We start from the raw sequence: 22,544 nt of genomic DNA, 5'->3' as shown, positions 1-22,544 counted from the left end.
ACATATTGATCACAGGTCAGGACACCATCGAACACTTGCAGAACCTGGAAGAGGTTCTAAGTTGGCTAGATCGTGTGGGACTCAGGTTGAAATGCTCGAAGTGTGTTTTCCTGGCGCCAGAGGTCGCGTTCTTGGGGAGAAGAATCGTGGCAGACGGCATCAAACCCACCAACGCCAAGGTGGAGGCCATCAAGAATGCGCCGAGACCACACAACGTGATGGAGCTGCGGTCGTTCCTGGGACTCCTCAATTATTTTGGTACTTTCCTACCCGGGTTAAGCACTTTGCTTGAACCTCTACATGTGTCGCTGCGCATGGGAGATGACTGGGTATGGGGAAAATCACAAGAGACTGCTTTTGAGAAAGCCAGAAATCTGTTATGTTCCAACCATCTGCTTGTTCTGTATGATCCATGTAAATGTTTAGTGCTAGCTTGCGATACCTCTTCGTACAGGGTCGGGTGTGTGTTACAACAAGCAAACAAATCGGGAACATTGCACCCGTTTCTTATGCATCCAGGAGTTTGTCCAAGGCCGAAAGGGCCTACAGCATGATTGAAAAAGAAGCTCTGACATGCGTTTACGGGGTGAAAAAAATGCACCAGTATCTGTTTGGGCTTAAGTTCGAATTCGAAACTGACCATAAGCTGCTCATATTGCTATTCTCAGAGAGTAAAGGTATTAATACCAATGCCTCTGCTCGCATCCAAAGATGGGCGCTCACGCTGCCTGCATATAACTGTGTAATTTGCCACAGGTCAGACACAGAGAACTGCGCTGACGCTCTCAGTCGGCTACCATTGCCCACCCTGCAGACTTGCTCTTGGTGATGGATGCATTTGAAAATGAAACGTCATCCATTACGGCCCGTCAGATCAGGACCTGGACCAGCCAGGATCCTTTACTGTCCTGTAAAAAAAAAAAACTCTGGATGGGAGCTGGTCCAGCATCCCAGTGGGGATGCATAAAGAGATCAAGCCGTTCCAGCGGCGTAAAGACGAAATGTCCATACAGACAGACTGTCTTTTGTGGGGTAATCGCGTGGTTTTGCCTAAAAAAGGCAGGGAAACGTTTATACGTGACCGACACAGTAACCACCCAGGCATAGTAATGATGAAAGCTAAAGCCAGATCCCATGTGTGGTGGCCCGGCATCGACTCAGATTTGGAGACTTGGGTGCATCAATGCAACACTTGCTCTCAACTGAGCAATGCATCCAGGGAGGCACTGCTAAGTTTGTGGTCATGACCCTCCAAACCGTAGTCTAGAATCCACGTTGACTTTGCTGGCCCGTTTCTAGGCAAAATGTTCTTGGTTGTTGTGGATGCTTATTCAAAATGGATTGAGTGTGTAATAATGTCACTAAGCACGTCCACTGCCACCATCGAAAATCTATGAGCCATGTTTGCGACGTACGGCCTGCCTGATGTCCTTGTCAGCGACAATGGGCCATGCTTCACCAGCGCTGAATTCAAGGAATTCATGACCTTCAATGGGATCAAGCATGTCACATCTGCCCCATTCAAGCTCGCATCTAACGGCCAGGCAGAATGGGCAGTCCAAACCATCAAGCAAAGCTTGAAATGCGTGTCGGAAGGCTCCCTGCAGACCCGCCTGTCCCGAGTCCTGCTCAGCTACCGCACAAGACCCCACTCGTTCACCGGGGTTCCCCCTGCTGAACTGCTCGTGAAAGGGGCGCTCAAAACAAGGCTCTCTCTAGTCTACCCTGATCTCCATGATCATGTCGAGGGCAGTTGGCATCAACAAAGCATGTACCATGATCGCACAAATGTGTCACGTGATATTGAAGTCAATGACCCTGTATATGTACTCAACTATGGACATGGTCCCAAATGGCTTGCTGGCACTGTCGTAGCCAAAGAAGGGAGTGGGGTGTTTGAGGCCAAACTTGCAAATGGACTAACTTGCAGAAAGCATTTGGACCAAACCAAATTGCGATTCACAGACAGCCACAACCAACCTGAAGAGGACACCACCAACTTCGACCCTCCGATACACACACAAGTGGCAACCGACATAACGGTTGACCACGAAGCTGCACTCATCATCCCCAGCAACCCAGCAAGGCCAGCTGTGCAGCAGCCCAGCGAAGGCCCAACCAACTCACCTGCACCTGTGTTTGTTCCGAGACGATCGACTAGAGAACGGAAAGCCCCAGATCGTCTCGCCCTGTAAATAAGTGTACTATTGACTTTGGGGGAGAGTGATGTTATGTATACAACACCTTGTAACCGGCATTCTACCACCACCAGAGGGGGCATCTGTTGGAGTCCCAAGGGATCCCAGCATCTCTTGGGAGCACTGTATATAAGCAGGCCTCCCATGCTGTGCCAGCACTCTGGAGTTAGTATAGAGAGACTAAGGTCACACTTACTCAAGTCTACAGTACTCAGTTACGTTGTTTTATTTGAGACATAACACGGACAATGTGGCCCGTCCCATCAAAGCTGATCGAGCGTGGTCAATGCTTCGATGCTGGGGATGTTGGCCTGAGTGAGAACACTAACGTTGGTGCGCCTATCCCGCGGGATCTTGCGGAGGTAGCGTTGGTGGTACTTCTCCAGTGCTTTGAGGTGCTGACTATACATAGTCCATGTCTCTGAAGTATATAGGAGGGTGGGTATCACTGCTGCTCTCTAGACCATGAGCTTGGTGCTGAGTTTGAGGTCCTGGTCTTCAAACACACTCTTCTTCAGGCAACCGAAGGCTGCACTGGCACACGGAAGGCTGTGTTGAACTTCGTCATCGATGTCTGTCCTTGTTGGCAGTAGGCTCCCAAGGTATGGAAAATGGTCCACGTTGTCCAAGGCCTCGCCATGGATTTTGATAATCGCGGGGGGAGTACTGTGTGGCGGGGGAAGGTTGGTAGAGGACCTTTGTCTTATGGATGTTTAGTGTAAGGCTCATACACTCGTACGCTTCAGCTGATTTGGAGTTTGACCTCCGAGTGTGCGCAAACGCAAGCATCGTCTGCATACTGTAATTCAATGACACAGGATGGGACAACCTTGGATCGGGACTGGAGGCGACTGAGGTGGAACAATTTCCCATTTGTTCTGTAGATTAGCTCCAGTCCAGCAGGGAGCTTATTGAGGAAAAGATCGAGCATTGCAGCAAGGAAGATCGAGAAGAGTGTTGGTGCAATGACACTGCCTTGCTTGACCCCGGTCCGTACGCGAACTAGGTCTGTGGTCGGTCCATTGGTCAGGATCATGGCTTGCATGTCATCGTGGAGCAGGCAGAGGATGGTGACAAACTTTTGAGGGCAGCCTAATTTGATGAGGACACTCCATAATCCCTCCCGGTTGACAGTGTTGAAGGCTTTTGTGAGGTCAAAGGAGGCCATGTACAGGGGTTGGTGCTGCTCCTTGCATTTCTCGGGAATTTGACGCGTGGTGAAGATCATGTCCTTTGTTTCCCTTAGTGAGCAGAATCTGCGGTGCGAGGTCCCTTGCTCGGATGATGATGTAATCTAACAGATGCCAGTGCTTGGAGTGAGGGTATTGCCAAGAGGCTTTGTACTTGTCTCTCTGATGGAAGCAAGAATTGCTTATGACAAGGCCATGTTATAAGCATTTTGTCAGGAGGAGGGTACCTTTGGAGTTGGTTTTTCTACCCCCTCTCTGCCAATCACACCTCCCCAGAGGTCTGTGTCCTTTCCAACTCTGGCATTAAAGTCGCCAATGAGGATCAGCTTGTCGCCTGTTGAGACTCGGGACAGGGTTTCTATAGGTATATAAAAAGGAAAAGAGTGGCTAAAGTAAATGTTGGTCCCTTAGAGGACGAGACCAGAGAATTAGTAATGGAGAACATGAAGATGGCAGAAACTCTGAACAAATATTTTGTATCAGTCTTCCATAGAGGACACAAACAATATCCCAACACTAGATAGTCGAGGGGCTATAGCGGGGGAGGAACTTTAACACAATCACAATCATTCAGGAGATGGTACTCAGTACGATAATGAGACTAAAGGCAGATAAATCCCCTGGAACTGATGGCTTGCATCCTAGCATCTAAGAGAAGTAGCGGCAGGGATTGTGGATGCATTGGTTGTAATTTACCAAAATTCCCTGGATTCTGGGGAGGTCCCAGCAGATTGGAAAACTGCAAATGTGACTCCCCTATTTTTTTTAAAAAAAAGGAGGCAGACAAAAAGCAGGAAACTATAGCCCAGTTAGCCTAACATCTGTGGTTGGGAAAATGTTGGAGTCCATTATTAAAGAAGCAGTCGAAGGACATTTGGAAAAGCAAAGTTTGGTCAGGCAAAGTCAGCATGGATTTATGAAGGGGAAATCATGTTTGACAAACTTGCTGGAATTCTTTGAGGATGTAACGAACAGGGTGGATAAAGGGGAACCAGTGGATGTGGTGTATTTGGAATTCCAGAATTTGACAAGGTGCTACATAAAAGGTTACTTACTGCACAAGATAAAAGTTCCGGGGTTGTGTAAGAATAGAAGTGTTTATTAATGATTAAAATTGATTCTGTGTATGTATAAATGTTAAAAGTGCAGATTATACGGAAAGGGCTGTTTGTGTTGAAGTAAAATGAAAGCCCACAGGTTGCCAGCATGGGCTGAGTTTTGAAAGAAACAAAATGGAAGCCCACAAAGCTGCAGCATGGGTTTTGTGTATTGGAAAGCCATTTAAACTAATCAAGAGATGGCTGAGCCAGGCCAGACAGCCACATGTGTGAGGAGAGCCAATAAGGAACTGCCCTGGAACCAAGGTCCAATTCTGAGGCTTTCTGAGGGGTATAAAGAACTCAGCCAAAGACTTTTCTCTCTCTCCTGAACCAGCCAGCCAAAGGGAAGTAACGTATATCACTATTTATTATAACCTCATTGTATCTATTGTAACTAAGGTGGATGTGCATGTGTGTGTGTTTTTTTAATAAACTGTTCCAATTGTTTTAAAAGATTTGACTCACTGTCAAATTTAATGCCAGAAATTTAGAAATCTTACAGTTAGGGGTAATATATTAGCATGGATAGAGGATTGGCTAACTAACAGAAAACAGAGAGTCGGGTTAAATGGTTCATTGCCAACCAGAGAATCAGTAACTAGTGGGGTGCCGTAGGGATCAATGCTGGGACCTCAACTATTTATAATCTATATTAACAACTAAGTTTGCTGACGATACAAAGATGGGAGAAAAAGCAATGTGTGAGGAGGACACAAAAATCTGCAAAAGGACATAGACAGACTAAGTGAGTAAAAATTTGGCAGATGGAGTATCATGTTGGAAAGTGTGAGGTGATACGCTTTGACAAAAAAAAATCAAAGAGCAAGTTATTATTTAAATAGAGAAAGATTGCTAAGTCTGGCAGTACAGCGGGACCTGGGGGTACTTGTGCATGAAACACAAAAGGTACAGAAACAAGCACAGAAAGCGATTAGGAAGGCCAATGGAATCTTGGCCTTTGTTGCAAAGGGGATGGAGTATAAAAGCAGGGAAGTCTTGCTACAGCTATACAGGATATTTGTGAGACCACACCTGGAATACTGCATGCAGTTTTGGTTTCCATATTTACGAAAGGATATACTTGCTTTGGAGGCAGTTCAGAGGTTCACTAGGTTGATTTCGGGGATGAGGGGGTTGACTTATGAGAAAAGGTTGAGTAGGTTGGGCCTCTACTCATTGGAATTCAGAAGAATGAGAGGTGAGCTTATCGAAACGTATATGAAAGGTGGATGCAGAGAGGATGTTGCCACTGATAGGGGAGACTAGAACTAGAGGGCATGATCTTAGAATAAGGGGCCGCCCATTTAAAACTGAGATGAGGAGAAATTTCTTCTGAGGGTTGTAAACCTGTAGAATTTGCTGCCTCAGAGAACTGTGGAAGCTGGGACTTTGAATAAATTTAAGACAGAAATAGACAGTTTCTTAAATGATAATGGGTTATGGAGAGTGGGCAGGGAAGTGGAGCTGAGTCCATGATCAGATCAGCCATGATCTTATTAAATGGTGGAGCAGGCTCTGGCTGTATAGCCTGCTCCCGCTCCTGTTTCTTATGTTCTTAGACGTTCTTCTTGTTCAAGGCTGGAGTAAAATTCCTCTTTGGTCTCGTCTGCAGCTTCATTTTAAAGGGTGGAAGATGCCTATGCGTGAATTCTTTTAACGTGGCGTGGCCGTTGCACACCAGCTGATACACGGGCTTGGCAGAGCAAGGTCTTGGTCCAGTGGCAAGGATCCATGACGATTGGAAGCCAGGCACCACTGCGTATGCCTAGTACACACACACACACACACACACACACACACACACACACACACACACACACATGTACTCCTACTGTGCCCTCCTCCCTCCTTCCCACAGGTCCTCTCTCCCTGGGTTTCATCGGGTGCAGTTTAGGCTTCCCGACCTCGCTGTTGGTCCATACTGCAGCTTCCCTGGGCCCCGACCCCACTGCTGGTCCGTGCTGCGCCTCTGCTGGGTCCCGGCCTCGCTGCTGGGTCCCGGCCTCGTTGTTGGGTCCTAGCCTTGCTGCACCTGTCCCAGGCCCTGCTCCTTCTGACCTCGCTCCTGGGTCCCGACCAGGCTTCAGGGTCCCGACCAGGCTCCTCTGCACCTCGCTCGACCTTGTTGCTCTTCCTGAACTTGCTCCTGGGTCACGATCATTGGTATGTCATTGGTACCGATATGGACCATGACATCTGGCTGTTCACCCTCCCGCCTTAGAATATCCATCAGACGTTCAGTGACATCCTTGACCCGTTCAGTGACATCCTTGACCCTGGCACCAGGAAGGCAACATCCCATCCTGGAGTCGTATCTGCGGCAGCAGAAACGCCTGTCTGTTCCCCTAACTATTGAACCTCCTCCCACTATTGCTCTTCCACTTTTCTTCCATTTCCGCGCCGCCCCCCCCCAGCCCAGTACAGCTGAGCCAGCCATGGTGCCGTGGACTTGGTTCTGGCTGTACTCCCCAGAGGAACCATCACCCTCACCAGTATCCAGAACTGAAAGCCGGTTGGCGAGCGAGATGCACTCGGGTGACTCCTGCACTACCTACCTACCTACCTACCTGGTCCTCCTTGTCTGTTTGGTGGTCACCCATTCCCTCTCTGCCTGCACACTCTTAAGCTGTGGGGTGACCATGTCCTGAAACTTCCTACTGTTGTATTAGAGAAAAAATCTAAAGTACACAAGTGCAAATTTTGCATTGGGGATTTAGAAGTTTTCGTAGAGGGAAGTGAGCTTTGATGATGCAAAATGTGGCGCGCTCTGGGGACATGCCTCCCAATTAACTTTGATTTCTGACACTTTTTTGTGCATTTTGAAGTGTACTGTGATTCAGCAGTTGAAGCTAAAATAGTTTATTCTGGAATAGTTCTGTGTTAATGCACTGTACCTCCCTTTGATCAGTATTCAATGTTCATGGCCCAGATTACCAACTCTCTCTACTGGAGAGGATCTGGTGACATGACCTTGAAAAGACTGGTTTCTCAGAACCAGTGTCAAGCCCTGCAGATTATCCTAGAAATGGGTGGTTGGTGGAAGAGCTAGGTGACTGATGCTTAGTGCACCTCAGCATTGGAGTGGGGGCAGTGGCAGCGGGCTGGTGGCCTGTTTGGTGGGGGGGGGGGGTGGATCGAAGGTCATTTTTTGGCTGTCTCTCTGAAAGGAAATGGTTGGTCTTCTCTGGGCACCTGAAAGTACTGATAGAGTGGTGTTCGAGGTTATTGTCCAGAGGGAAGTTCATTGGAGAAACCATAGATTGACTGTTGGAAATGTAGTGTCGGTGGCAGACCATTTTTTGGGGATATCTCTCCAGGAAGAACATCTGATATCCTCCCCAAAAGGCGTTCAAACACTGCCTGAATAGTGGTGATGTGCCAAACGGAACTAAAGATTGGGTGCTCAAATGTAGCATGCATAATGGTAGCAACAGGTTTTAGGCAGCATCTGATTTTTCAGGGTAAACATGAGTTGAAAGGGGCAGCCTGGCAGATAGAATCCCATGTTATGGTCTTAAGATACAGCATCTTGAATGCAGAACACTTTTCTGGTCATATCTATAGGGCAGAGATGCCAATCTTCTCTGGGTCAGATATGACTAAGAGCCAGCAGAGGCACATCAATAGATACTGGGGATCCCACCCCGGGAACCAGAGAGAGATCACTTCAAATTAGTGGCGGAACTGGTGCAAGGCATTCTCACTGTCCACTGATTTAAATTAACAGCAAACAGGGACTCCAAACACTGGTCGTTCGAAGGGTGACCTGTTGGCATGTTTCTATACCCAACTGGAGAGGTATTTTGGCATTGGTCAGTGTAGGCCCAAGGGCTTTACCTAACTAGTTAGCTGAGCTGTTACCACAGCAATGGTATCAATGCACTGCTCTAGAACATGCATGGAATAAAAATGATAAATATTTTAAATGCTTGACAGCTACACCTAAGCTTATGTTTGTCACTCGGTGAAGTATTATGATGACTCCCATTGATGTGGAGAACTTTGTCCTTTTTTGGCTTTGACATCGTTATCTGTCTTGAGTCTGCTGCTACCCCTATAGGTTGAGAGTGTGTGATACCATGTTAATGCAGGCTTATGCACCTCAATGAAAATGTATTATCCTTAAATAAGCTCTGGGATCATTAATAGGAAGCTGCCTGTTGATCTGCAGTAATAATAGGAAAGCATATTGGACCATGTATGATGCTGACTTTGGACCCAATACACTTAATGAGCATAGTTGCAACTGTATTTAGAGAGTAAACCCTTAAGCCTTTTCAAAGGCTTCATTGTGTAAAGATCAGAGTAAACTCAAATTCCACCATCTTCATTTCAGCAATTCTTTACCATTTGTTTACCAGCAGGAATTCCTGACTTGCATTACTCAGCTGCATTTATTGATCATATTAGTTGTCCTGAAATGGGTTTCCTTGAAATGCTGTTCGTATGCTGATGGTGCTCCCACAATGGGGTAAGGTAGGGAAATCCAGGATATTGACCCAGTGACAAAAAAGGAATGGTGATATTTGTCCAAGTCAGGGTGTTGTGAATGGGATGAGAACTTGTATGGTGGACTTCCCATGATCATGCTGGTCTTGTTCTTCAGGGTGGTAGATGTGATGGTTGGGAGGCGCTGTTGGAATAAGCTTGACTGAAGTGCTATACTGCAGCTGCAGTAAGTAGTGGTTACCTGAGCTGTTACCATAGCAATGGTATCAATGCACTGTTCTAGAAGATGCATGGAATAAAAGTCTTTATGGTAAATATTTTAAATACTTGACAGCCACACCTAAGCTTATGTTTGTCACTCGGTGAAGCATTATGATGGAGTGGTTAGGGTACTCTGCTCGGAACTCCTGCACGGCGAGCGAGCCCCGGGTGGGCGGAGGAGGCGCTTCAGGGACATCCTTGGGGCCTCCCTGGTGGGATGCGGCATCCCCGCCGGCACCTGGGAGTCCCTGGCCCAGGACTGCCCTGGGTGAAGGGGGTGCATCCGGGGAGGTACTGAGCACCTCGAGTCTCGTTGCCGAGAGCATGCGGAAGACAGGCGCAGGGAGCGTGTGGCAAACCAGACTTCCTTCAACCACTGACTGTCCCACCTGTGACAGAGACTGTAATTCTCGTATTGGACTGTACAGTCACCTGAGAACTCAATTTTAGAGTGGAAGCAAGTCTTCCTCGATTTTGAGGGACCGCCTATGATGATGATAATGAGAGCCTGTTCTGCCAAAAAATTAGATCATGGCTGATCTGTACCTCAACTCCATTTACCCGCCTTCGCTCCATAATCCTTGATACCCTTACCCAACAAAAATCTATCGACCAAGCCCCCAAACTTACCTGCCCACATTCTCCCTATATCCCTCAACCCCACTTTCTGCCCATATCATTCAATCCCACCTACCCACCTTCTTCCCATATCCCCCAACCCCACCTACCCACCTTCTCCCTATATCATTCAACCCCACCTACCCACCTTCTCCCCATATCCCCCAACCCCACCTACCCACCTTCTCCTTATATCATTCAACCCCATCTACCCACCTTCTCCCTATATCATTCAATCCCACCTACCCACCTTCTCCTTATATCATTCGACTCCATCTACCCACCTTCTCCCTATATCATTCAACCCCATCTACCCACCTTCTCCCTATATCATTCAATCCCACCTACCCACCTTCTCTCTATATCATTCAATCCCATTTACCCACCTTCTCCCTATATCATTCAACCCCACCTACCCACCTTCTCCCCATATCCCCCAACCCCACCTACCCACCTTCTCCTTATATCATTCAACCCCATCTACCCACCTTCTCCCTATATCATTCAATCCCACCTACCCACATTCTCCCTATATCATTCAACCCCACCTCCCCACCTTCTCCCCATATCCCCCAACCCCACCTACCCACCTTCTCCCTATATCACGCAACTCCATCTACCCACCTTCTCCCTATATCATTCAACCCCACCTACCCATCTTCTCCCTATATCATTCAACCCCACCTACCCACCTTCTCCCCATATCTCCCAACCTCACCTACCCACCTTCTCCCTATATCATTCAACCCCATCTACCCACCTTCTCCCTATAGCATTCAACCCCACCTACCCACCTTCTCCCCATATTCCCCAACCCCACCTACCCACCTTCTCTGCATATCCCTCAACCCCCCCCCCCGGCATCCGGTGCGGCCCGATCTGCGAGGGAACATCTGCGGCAGGTTGGGGCCTTAAAAGGAGGGTACCTCTCCAGGGAGCAGTGCGAGCTGGTGCAGGAGGGCAATGACAGTAAAGAGGGCGACTGGATTGGATGTCACCATAATCCAGGTTGCTGATTGGAGCATGGGCAGGTACAACAGGAACGGCGAGGTCGAGGTGAAGGAATGGCGAGAGATTGCAGAGCGATGTGATCGGGGCCCAGGAGAGGCGCGAGTTCAGGGCCCAGAAGAGGTGAGGGCCCAGGGGCAGCAGGGGCCAGCCCACACTGCGATATGTGTGCACACTAGATCCGTGCAGCAGAGCTGGTCTCTAGTCGTCCTAGTTAATTCTTGCCACTGGACCAAGACCGTACTCTGTCAAGCTGGTGTGCAATGGCCACCCCACGTTAAAATCCACGCGCAGGCATCTTCTACCCTTCAACATGCAGTTCTGGATGTGAAATATTAGGTCCTTCATTTAACTCATCCTGTGAACTCATCCCTTTTTGCCGTGGAGGCAAGTCATCCTCAATACGACGGACCACCTAAGAAGATGTAGTGGTTATTGACTTCAGTGGCAGGGGTGCCAATCAATTTATTCCTGTATGGTATTGATTGTTGTAGCTGCACCCATCCAGACAAAATGGTTAGAGATAATTACTCTGACTGAGGAAGGTGGGAAGTGGTATTCCACAGGGACTGGTGCTGTGACTTAGCCCCTTCTTAATGTTGTGGAGTGAACCAAATTAACTGGATACTGGTATCTATGATGGAGACCTTGGGAGGAGGCCAACTAGGATCATGCACTTGGCACCATTGGCTGAAAAGCCCTGCAAACACTTCAGCCATGTCTTTTGCACTCACATGCTGGGTTTTGTCATGGTTGAGGATGGGGGAGATTGAAAAAGCCTTTTGAATAATTCAAGGTTGGAGGCAGTGAAATCTATCTTGTATTCCATCCAGTTCCCAGAACTATGTTGGTGCTCCAATGACTATCTTGTAATGACTTCACTGTGCTAGTTTACATTTCTATTTTCCTGTCTCATTTCCCCACATGTATAAATATTTAAAAATGGGCTGTTTGGGATGCAATTAAAATGGGAAGAGAACCAGAAACTAGTTATAAAGCTGCATGATAACTTCAATAAAATGTGGATGTGTTGTATTTGGACTTTCAAAAGGCTTTTGACAAGGTCCCACTTAAGAGATTGATGTGCAAAATTAAAGCACATGGTATTGGGGGTAATATATTGACGTGGATAGAGAACTGGTTGGCAGACAGGAAGCAGAGAGTTGGGATAAACGGGTCCTTTTCAGAATGGCAGGCAGTGACTAGTGGGGTGCCGCAGGGCTCAGTGCTGGGACCCCAGCTATTTACGATATACATTAATGATTTAGACGAAGGAATTGAGTGTAATATCTCCAAGTTTGCAGATGACACTAAGCTGGGTGGTGGTGTGAGTTGTGAGGAGGATGCTAAGAGGCTGCAAGGTGACTTGGACAGGTTAGGTGAGTGGGCAAACGCATGACAGATGCAGTATAATGTGGATAAATGTGAGGTTATCCACTTCGGTGGCAAAAACACGAAGGCAGAATATTATCTGAATGGCGGCAGATTTGGAAAAGGGGAGGTGCAGCGAGACCTGGGTGTCATGGTACATCAGTCATTGAAAGTTGGCATGCAGGTACAGCAGGCGGTGAAGAAGGCAAATGGTATGTTGGCCTTCATAGCAAGAGGATTTGAGTATAGGAGCAGGGAGGTCTTGCTGCAGTTGTACAGGGCCTTGGTGAGGCCTCACCTGGAATATTGTGTTCAGTTTTGGTCTCCTAATCTGAGGAAGGACATTCTTGCTATTTGAGGGAGTGCAGTGAAGGTTCACCAGACTGATTCCCGGGATGGCAGGACTGACATATGAGGAGAGACTGGATCAACTGGGCCTGTATTCACTGGAGTTTCGAAGGATGAGAGGGGATCTCATAGAAACATATAAAATTCTGACGGGACTGGACTGGTTAGATGCAGGAAGAATGTTCCCGATGTTGGGGAAGTCCAGAACCAGGGGACACAGCCATTTAGGACCGAGATGAGGAGAAACTTCTTCACTCAGAGAGTTGTTAACCTGTGGAATTCCCTACCGCAGAGAGTTGTTGATGCCAGTTCATTGGATATACTCAAGGAGGGAGTTAGATGTGGCTCTTACGGCTGAAGGGATCAAGAGGTATGGAGAGAAAGCAGGAAGGTGGTATTGAGGTGAATGATCAGCCATGATCTTATTGAATGGTGGTGCAGGCTCGAAGGGCCGAATGGCCTACTCCACCTATTTTCTTTGTTTCTATGTCAATACAGGTATTTGGAATGCTGATGAGTCTTTAGTTTGTGATTGAAACTCGCTCTGTGAAAATATATTAATGTATTTCAGACAGATCCATGCATACCAATAATTTGTAACTTAAATCCCACTAACAATGTTTTGAAGTTGGCATTCAAAATCTTCGCGAGGTGAAAACTACTTTACGTAAAGACATCAAAGCACTTTCTACGTTTGCTATAAGTCACTGAAATAAAATTGAGCAATAAATCATTTTATAACACTTGAAGTATTGATAATTTGTGGTAAGTCTTGTATGGAGCTTGCAATACTTGAGTCATACCTGCATAACTCATTTATCTGTAAAGCTTGTGAGTTGTGTATCTATAAGGCTTCTGAGTGATCGCAATCCCCCTAAGCTATTGAGTTTGTGCTTGAACAAAGAGAGTCCAGGGACTACTTCTGAGGGACCCAGCCAATCTGTTCTCATATTACCTGGTTAATAATCCAATTTACAATGTTACTTACAATCCACATATGGTACACAATGGTGCAACATCTTTGAAAAATAAAGCTCGCCGAGTGGATTGGATGCGGTATTGACATTCTGAGTTACTAAACTCAACCGTATCTTTCTGCTCTAGTGCTTCCACGCGATAACTTAATTTATAACTCTCTCTCCTCTCTTTCCCAGCCCCTTCACCTTCTCCCATCCATGGAAAACCCCTCCATTCGATCAATGAGAGGTATAACATTACTGAAAACCATACAGTGAATGTCAGACACCATCTGTCCTGCTACACAGACTGGGTTAACTCTGCTTCCTGTAACATCAACAGAATTCAGTCTGGGAGATAATTCAGATCAGAGGGGGCATGAAAGAATGAGAACTGGAGTCTGGGAAGTGAACTCCAAGTCTGAATCTGGGCATCTTGGCTACAGGGGACTGAGCTGAATATTCAGGAGCCAATTTGAAAGTTTTAAATAAGGCTAGGGAGGTGGGAAAGGGTCAAGGAGAGGAGGGAAATTATTGTGGAAAGAAGGCAGATAATAGAATGAATTAAAGAAAACCATTAAGGAAAAACGAAGATGACTTTGAGTGATCTGTTGATAGGTGTAGGTATCTGCAGCTAGGCTAGGGTGACCATACGTCCCTGTTTTCTGGGGACAGCTCCCGGATGAGGTACTGTGTCCCTGGACAAACAATATCCCAGAAGAGTGCCTGATTCACGAAACTTGTCCCCAAATCATCATCATGACCATAGGCAGTCCCTCGGAATCGAGAAAGACTTGCTTCCGCTCTTAGAATGAGTCCTTAGGTGGCTGTACAGTCCAATACGAGAGCCACAGTCGTTGAGGGTAAGGGTGGATGGGGAGCCTGGTTTACCGCATGCTCCTTCCGCTGCCTGTGCTTGTTTTCTGCATGCTCTCGGCAACGAGACTCGAGGTGCTCAGCGCCCTCCCGGATGCTCTTCCTCCACTTAGGTCAGTCTTTGGCCAGGGACTTCCAGGTATCGGTGGGGATGTTGCATTTTATCAAGGAGGCTTTGAGGGTGTCCTTGAAACATTTCCTCTGCCCACCTGGGGCTCACTAGCTGTGTAGGAGTTCCGAGTTGAGCGCTTGCTTTGTGAGTCTTGTGTCAGGCATGCGAAAAATGTGGCCCACCCAACGGAGCTGGTCAAGTGTGGTCAATGCTTTGATGCTGAGGATGTTGGCCTGATCGAGGACGCTAACGTTGGTGCGCCTGTCCTCCCAGGGGATTTGCAGGATCCTGTGGAGACATCGTTGGTGGTATTTCTCCAGCGATTTGAGGTGTCTGCTGTATATGGTCCACGTCTCTGAGCCATGCAGGAGGACGGGTATCACTACAGCCCTGTAGACCATGAGCTTTGGTGACAGACTTTGAGGGCCTGATCGTCGAACATTCCTTTCCTCAGGTGGCCGAAGGCTGCGCTGGCGCACTGGAGTCGGTTTTGAACCTCGCCATCGATGTCTGCTCTTGCTGATAATAGGCTCCCGACGTATGGAAAGTGGTCCACATTGTCCAGGGCCACGCCGTGATTCTTGATTACTGGACTAGAAATAGACTAAAGCTGTAGTCATTGGAATATTTGCATATCATACTATTAGACAGAATCACAGTTTCAAGTTAATGGACTGAGCAGTGTTGTTGTATTATTTATAAATGGTGTCTGAATGTATTTAAATAGTGTGATGTCACAGCCATGGTAATTCTGTGCACATTTGTTTTGCATTTGTAGTGTATATATCCCTTGGACCTGATGGCTTGCATCCTAGGGTCAAGAGAATTGGCGGCAGGGATAGTGGATGCATTGGTTGTAATTACCAAAATTCCCTGGATTCTGGGGAGGTCTCAGCAGATTGGAAAACTGCAAATGTAATGCCACTATTTAAAAAAGGAGGCAGACAAAAAGCAGGAAACTATAGACCAGTTAGCTTAACATCTGCGGTTGGGAAAATGTTGGAGTTCATTATTAAAGAAGCAGTAGCATTTGGAAAAGCATAATTTGGTCAGGCAGAGTCAGCATGGATTTATGATGGGGAAGTCATGTTTGACAAATTTGCTGGAATTCTTTGAAGATGTAACGAACAGGGTGGATAAGGGGGAACCAGTGGATGTGGTGTATTTGGACCTCCAGAAAGCATTTGACATGGTGCCACATTAAAGGTTACTGCACAAGATAAAAGTTCACGGGGTTGGGGGTAATATATTAACATGAATAGAGGATTGGCTAACTAACAGAAAAGAGAGAGTCAGGATAAATGGTTCATTCTCGGGTTGGCAATCAGTAACTAGTGGGGTGCCGCAGGGATCAGTGCTGCGACCCCAAGTATTTACACTCAGCCCCTTCATCCAAGTTGTTTATATAGATTGTAACGTAGCCAAGTTTGCTGACGATACAAAGGTGGGAGGAAAAGCAATGTGTGAGGAGGACACAAAAAACCAGCAAAAGGACATAGACAGGCTAAGTGAGTGGGCAAAAATTTGGCAGATGGAGTATAATGTTAGAAAGTGTGAGGTTATGCACTTTGACAGAAAAAAATCGAAGAGCAAGTTATTATTTAAATGGAGAAAAATTGCAAAGTGCTGCAGTACAGTGAGACCTGGGGGGCCTGGTGCATGAAACACAAAAGGATAGTATGCAGGTACAGCAAGTGATCAGGAAGGCCAATGGAATCTTGGCCTTTATTGCAAAGGGGATGGAGTATAAAAGCAGGGAAGTCTTGCTACAGTTATACAGGGTATTGGTGAGGCTACACCTGGAATACTGCATACAGTTTTGGTTCCCATATTTAAGAAAGGATGTACTTGCTTTGGAAGCAGTTCAGAGAATGTTCACTGGGTTGATTTCGGAGATGAGAGTGTTGACATTCTAAGATTATGCCCCCTCGTTCTAGTCTCCCCTATCAGTGGAAACATCCTCTCTGCATCCACCTTGTCGAGCCTCCTCATAATCTTATACAGAAGAATGAGAGGTGATCTTATCAAAACGTATAAGATTATGAGGGGGCTTGACAAGGTCGATGCAGAGAGGATGTTTCCACTGATAGGGGTGACTAGAACTAGGGGGCATAATCTTAGAATAAAGGGCCGCCCATTTAAAACTGAGATGAGGAGGAATTTCTTCTCTGAGGGTTGTAAATCTGTGGAATTCGCTGCCTCAGAGAGCTGTGGAAGCTGGGACATTGAATAAATTTAAGACAGAGATAGACAGTTTCTTAAACAATAAGGGATTAAGAGATTATGGGGAGCGGGCAGGGAAGTGGATCCGAGTCCATGATCAGATCAGCCATGATCATATTAAATGGCAGAGCAGACTCGAGGGGCCGTATGGCCTACTCCTCATCCTATTTCTCCTATTTCTTATGTTTTTATATGTGTAACTGTTAAAATATCAACTGCTTAAAATTTTTCCCTTACCGTGCTGCACAACCTACATTTTCTGTCCTGGGGGATTTGGTTTAGAAAATACGGTCACCTTAAGCTAGCTTCCTGACAGGAGGATGATTCACAGTTCCACAAGAAGCGTTTGCCACACTGTGGTTGCCTAGTTTGAGGATGTTTTGTTCGTGAGACTGCTTTGTGATTTTTTGGGGTCTTTTAACAAGGCACATTTAAAGATGAACTATTCATATTGGCTTATACATTGGCCTGCAAATTGCGGTCAGCGGCGAAGCAAAGCATTTGCCGCTGGCCCCAAAGTAAGCTTTCCACAAAGCTCTCGCGATCTCTGACGTTCTGACGTTCAGTTGAGATCAGTGTAAGTTAATGGGGAATCCAGAACGCGAGCTGCTGTGACGTCAACACGCTGCCTAAGTGGCCAATTACAATGCAGAATTCTCACAGAACGGGAAGCAGGAAGTGAATAAGCTGCTTTTATTCTAATTTTTAAAAATGTTAGAAAGCAAAACAAAGATTGGGGCTCTCATGGGGAAAAAGGTAAACATGAGAGAAAGATGAACAAACTTTAAAAAAAAAATGTAAAACAATATTTTTTTAAACTTAACAGTAATTTTTTATTAAAATGGGTAAATTTAACACTCCACAAAATGAAAACTAGTTTTTCAGGGCCTTCTTTGTTTAGCAGTTAATACACTGTTAAAACCCCAGTTACAATTAATCCAAAAGAGTCTAACTTTTAATGGGGTATTTAACAGCAATATTACCGCAGAAAAAACAAGATTTCATCAGTTTCGCTGATTTCTCTGATTACACTGAGGGTTGTGGGGTGGGGCACAGCGCAGCCAGTGTCAGAGCAGTGAATGACTCACTGCAACTTCAGGATTTCCGCGCCAAACCCTGAAGTTACGGTCAGTTTCAAAGGGGGTTATTACTTACTGCAAATGCTGGGCCATTGTGATTACAGCTTGTGTAGTAATTATAAATTCTACTATAGTGCAACAAAGTTAGTCACCATATACTGGTTGTAATAACTGCTTGTATCATTATAGCTATAGTACCCAATTGAATAGTTCTTCCTCCTATCACATCTATAACAGATACCACTAAAAATCAAAGGTGCAGGACTATTATTTGGAACTAAGCATGGAGTGACTGATTAAGTTGGGAAGGGTTGTAGGTATTAGCGCAGTGAGCTCTGAAACAACGTTTCTTGGAATACCATTTTTGAAGTATTAATATTAATACTCTACCAATATTGCAGCATTGAAAACACTGGATATGTACACTATAAGCCGATTGATCTATCAACACCAACACAGAGGATTCTTTGGTTGGGGCACTCAATATAAGCTTCTAAATCCTGCCTGGCTGAAAGTTAACATAGGCGGCTCTCAAAAGATTTTTTCCCCTTGGAACAAGCATATGAATCATTAGTGTAAGATTTTCCAAATCTATTTATTGAGATTGAAGTTGCTAATCAATCTGTGTAAAAGACATTCCAGACTGTAGTGTGTTGTTTAGAGGTTTGGCAGGCTATTGTAAAGACAGTTCACAATGAGTTGAGTTTGGTTTGCTGTCCCTTCTAACAAAACTCATTTCATCTGAATTTTAAATAAATATCTTTGCTTAAAAAGTATATCCCTGCTTTCAAAATGTTAGATACTTGGCTGAAGCGTTATTTCAGAAAACATCCTCATCTTCTGGTCAGTACTCTCATAATATGGCTCACCTCCCTATAGGAAACCTGCTCAATGTGTCTGAGTTTCTATTTTCAGTCCTCCAGTACATCGAGATAGTCAGTTGCCCTTGTCAGAGTTGGTCATTAACTTTAATCTTAAAGAAGGAATTTTAATTTTTGATCCTAATTCAATTTAAGAGAAAATCTTTGGGGTTAGAATTAAAACCTTTTAAAAAGAACTGCATATGTCTTGACTTATGTTTGTGGTATTCACCGTAACATGTCTTTTTATTTAAACAGCACTGGTTAGACTATACAAAACCCATCAAGAAACAAGTGAAAAGTAAGTACATATGGTTAACTTGTAGCAGTGAGCTTCAAAAACTGTGTTTGGTTTTTGTATTGATCTTGATCCTTTTTTTAAGAATATAAACATTCTGTATTATCTTTACATGATAAATCATTTAGATATTTTGCAAGACAGTATTTGGTAAACCTGACTTGAAATCATTGCCAAATATGGGAAATAATTAACATATGAATCTACTTTTTCCAGTTGGACCTCCTTACTGCTTACACTTTAGAATAAAATTCTATTCCTCTGAACCAAACAATCTTCGTGAAGAGTTTACAAGGTAGGAATATGTGATGTAGAGATGTTAATTACCGCGAATAGCTGCAAATGTTACCATCTTTCTAAATTTATTTTTTCTGGGGATCATAGAATCATAGAGATTTACAGCACGGAAGGAGACCATTTCGGCCCATCATGTCTGGCTGGCCATTAGGCTATCCAGCCTAATCCCACTTTCCAACTCTTGGCCTGTAGCCCTGTAGGTTATGGCACTTCTTCATCATAGGCGATCCCTCATATCGAGAATGACTTGCTTCCACACCAAAAAGGGATGAGTTCACAGGCGTTTCAATGAAGGATCTAATATTCCAGGTCCCAAACTACATGTTGAAGGGTGGAAGATGCCTGTGCGTGGATTTTTTTAACATGTGGTGGCCATTACACACCAGCCACCACACGGGCTAGACAGAGCTAGGTCTTGGTCCAGTGGCAAGGATTAACCAAGACGATGCAATATAATGTAGATAAATGTGAGGTTATCCATTTTGGTTGCAAAAACAGGAAGGCAGAATATTATCTTAATGGTGACAGATTAGGAAAAGGGGAGGTGCAACGAGACCTGGGTGTCATGGTACATCAGTCATTGAAAGTTGGCATGCAGGTACAGCAGGCGGTGAAGAAGGCAAATGGCATGCTGGCCTTCGTAGCGAGAGGATTTGAGTATAGGAGCAGGGAGGTCTTACTCCAGTTGTACAGGGCCTTGGTGAGGCGACACCTTGAATATTGTGTACAGTTTTGGTCTCCTAATCTGAGGAAGGGCATTCTTGCTATTGAGGGAGTGCAGCGAAGGCAGACTTGTTCCCGGGATGGCAGGACTGATATATGAAGAAAGACTGGATCGACTAGGCTTATATTCACTGGAATTTAGAAGAATGAGAGGGAATCTCATAGAAACATATAAAATTCTGACGGGACTGGATAGGTTAGATTCAGGAAGAATGTTCCCGATGTTGGAGAAGTCCAGAACCAGGCGTTACAGTCGAAGGGTAAGGTTTAAGCCATTTAGGACCGAGATGAGGAGAAACTTCTTCACTCAGAGAATTGTGAACCTGTGGAATTCTCTACCACAGAAAGTTGTTAGATATATTCAAAAGGGAGTTAGATGTGGCCCTCACAGCTAAAGGGATCAAGGGGTATGGAGAGAAAGCAGGAATGGGGTACTGAAGTTGCATGATCATGATCATATTGAATGGTGGTGCAGGCTTGAATGGCCGAATAGCCTAAACTCTTGCACATATTTTCTATGTTTCAATGGGCCCAAGTTTGCCCCCAGGGTTAGAATGGCGCATCTCCGTGTGGTGCGACGACTTTTTAGAACAGAAAGGGCGCCTATTATTTACCTTGGTATTCTCCCCTCTGTCCGGTCGATCCAGGCCCTTGGCGCAGCGCAGCAGAATGCGTGGAGGGCGGAGCCAGGTCCCGGCGCTGAAAACAGTGCCGGCATCTCTGCACATGCGCGCTAGAGTGTGCGCCCATGTGCAGTAGCTCCAGGCCCCCGAGACTGTTTGGGAGGGGCCCGAAGCACACCAGCCCTAGCCCTGGCCGAATGGGCTGCCAGGGCGAAGATCTGACTTGGGCCTCCTTCCCTCCCTCCCGTTTAGCTCCCTCTCCCCACTCACCCCCCTATTTAGCTCCTGCTCCCCCCACGTCGGCGGGGCCCGCCCGGCATCTTGCTGGGAGTGGGCCCCGCCCGAAGTCTTCGGCAGCCCAGCCTGGCTTCTGCGTCCCCGGCGGGGCCCGCCCGACTCACACGAAGCCTCGGCGCGGCCCGTTCAGCCTCCCTCTCCCCTTCTCCTCTTCCCCTTCTCTTCACCCCCTCGCCTTAACCCCCCTCAAGCCCCCCCCTCCCCTCCTCTCCCCCCTCCCTCCCCCTCCTCTCCCCCTCCCTCCCCCTCCTCTCCACCCTCCGCCCGCCCCCTCCTCCCCCTCTCCCTCTCCCTCCCCCTCTCCCTCACCCTCCTACCCCTCCTTTCCCCCTCTCTTCTCCCCCTTCTCTCCCCCCTCCCTCACTCCCCCTCCTCTCCCCCCCTCCCTCACTCCCTCTCCTCTCCCCCCTCCCTTGCTCCCCTCCCCCCTCTCTCTCTCCCTCCCCCCTCTCTCTCTCCCTCCCCCCTCTCTCTCTCCCTCCCCCCTCTCTCTCTCCCTCCCCCTCTCTCTCTCCCTCCCCCCTCTCTCTCTCCCTCCCCCTCTCTCTCTCCCTCCCCCTCTCTCTCTCCCTCCCCCCTCTCTCTCTCCCTCCCCCCTCTCTCTCTCCCTCCCCCCTCTCTCTCTCCCTCCCCCCTCTCTCTCTCCCTCCCCCCTCTCTCTCTCCCTCCCCCCTCTCTCTCTCCCTCCCCCCTCTCTCTCTCCCTCCCCCCTCTCTCTCTCCCTCCCCCCTCTCTCTCTCCCTCCCCCTCTCTCTCCCTCCTCCCTCTCTCTCTCCCTCCTCCCTCTCTCTCCCCTCCCCCCTCTCTCTCTCCCTCCCCCTCTCTCCCTCCCCCTCTCTCTCTCCCTCCCCCCTCTCTCTCTCCCTTCCCCCCCTCCCTCTCTCTCCCTTCCCCCCCTCTCTCTCTCCCTTCCCCCTCTCTCTCTCTCTCTCTCTCTCTCTCTCTCTCTCTCTCTCTCTCTCTCTCTCTCTCTCCATCCCCCTCTCTCTCTCTCTCCCTCCCCTACCCCCCTCTCTCCCTCCCCCCTCTCTCCCTCCCCCCTCTCTCCCTCCCCCCTCTCTCCCTCCCCCCTCTCCCTCCCCCCTCTCTCCCTCCCCCTCTCTCCCTCCCCCCTCTCTCCCTCCCCCCTCTCTCCCTCCCCCCTCTCTCCCTCCCCCCTCTCTCCCTCCCCCCTCTCCTTTTCCTACCTCTCCCTCCCGCCTCCTCTCCCTCGCCCTCCCTCCCTCCTTTCCCTCCCCCTCCCTCCTTTCCCTCTCTCCCCCTCCTCCTCCTCCTCTCCCTCCTCCCTCCCCTTCCTCCCCCTCGCTGTCAGAAACACAGAGACATTGACAGAGAGAGAGAGAGAGAGAGAGACGCGGGGGGGGGGGGGGTGTGGGTCCGTCCCAGCATGCTGTTGGAGGGCTCCCGGTGCTGCAGTCGGTGAGTAGAAACGTATTTTTTTATTTATTGATTGATTTTTTAATTTTTTTAAATTTTTAATTTTTTTTAAATTTTATTGGTTGATTTATTGATTTATTTATCATTTATTATTGATGATAGCTCTTTATTTGTAAAAGTGAAGTGTTTAATGTTTGTAAACCCCACTCCCACCCCCCCCCCCCCCCCCATCTCTCGTTCCCTACGCCTGATTTATAAGTGTAGGCAAGATTTTTCTGAG

At 47.1% G+C, this 22,544-nt stretch overlaps 1 protein-coding gene across 1 annotated transcript in view; it reads left to right on the top strand.

Annotated features, from left to right (window-relative positions):
- The window catches only part of LOC139264533 (band 4.1-like protein 4B), a 457,521-nt gene that overhangs the window by 154,225 nt on the left and 280,752 nt on the right, over positions 1-22,544 (top strand). Inside the window, exons 3-4 of the mRNA XM_070881140.1 lie at positions 18,908-18,950; positions 19,164-19,242. Coding sequence (XP_070737241.1) covers positions 18,908-18,950; positions 19,164-19,242 — 122 coding nt within the window. The remainder of the gene's footprint in view (positions 1-18,907; positions 18,951-19,163; positions 19,243-22,544) is intronic.

Source organism: Pristiophorus japonicus, chromosome 5, assembly GCF_044704955.1.
Source record: "Pristiophorus japonicus isolate sPriJap1 chromosome 5, sPriJap1.hap1, whole genome shotgun sequence".
NCBI classification, from domain to species: Eukaryota; Metazoa; Chordata; class Chondrichthyes; family Pristiophoridae; genus Pristiophorus; species Pristiophorus japonicus.
The sequence above is the reverse complement of the archived record's forward strand: the minus strand, read 5'-3'. Positions and strand labels throughout refer to the sequence as shown.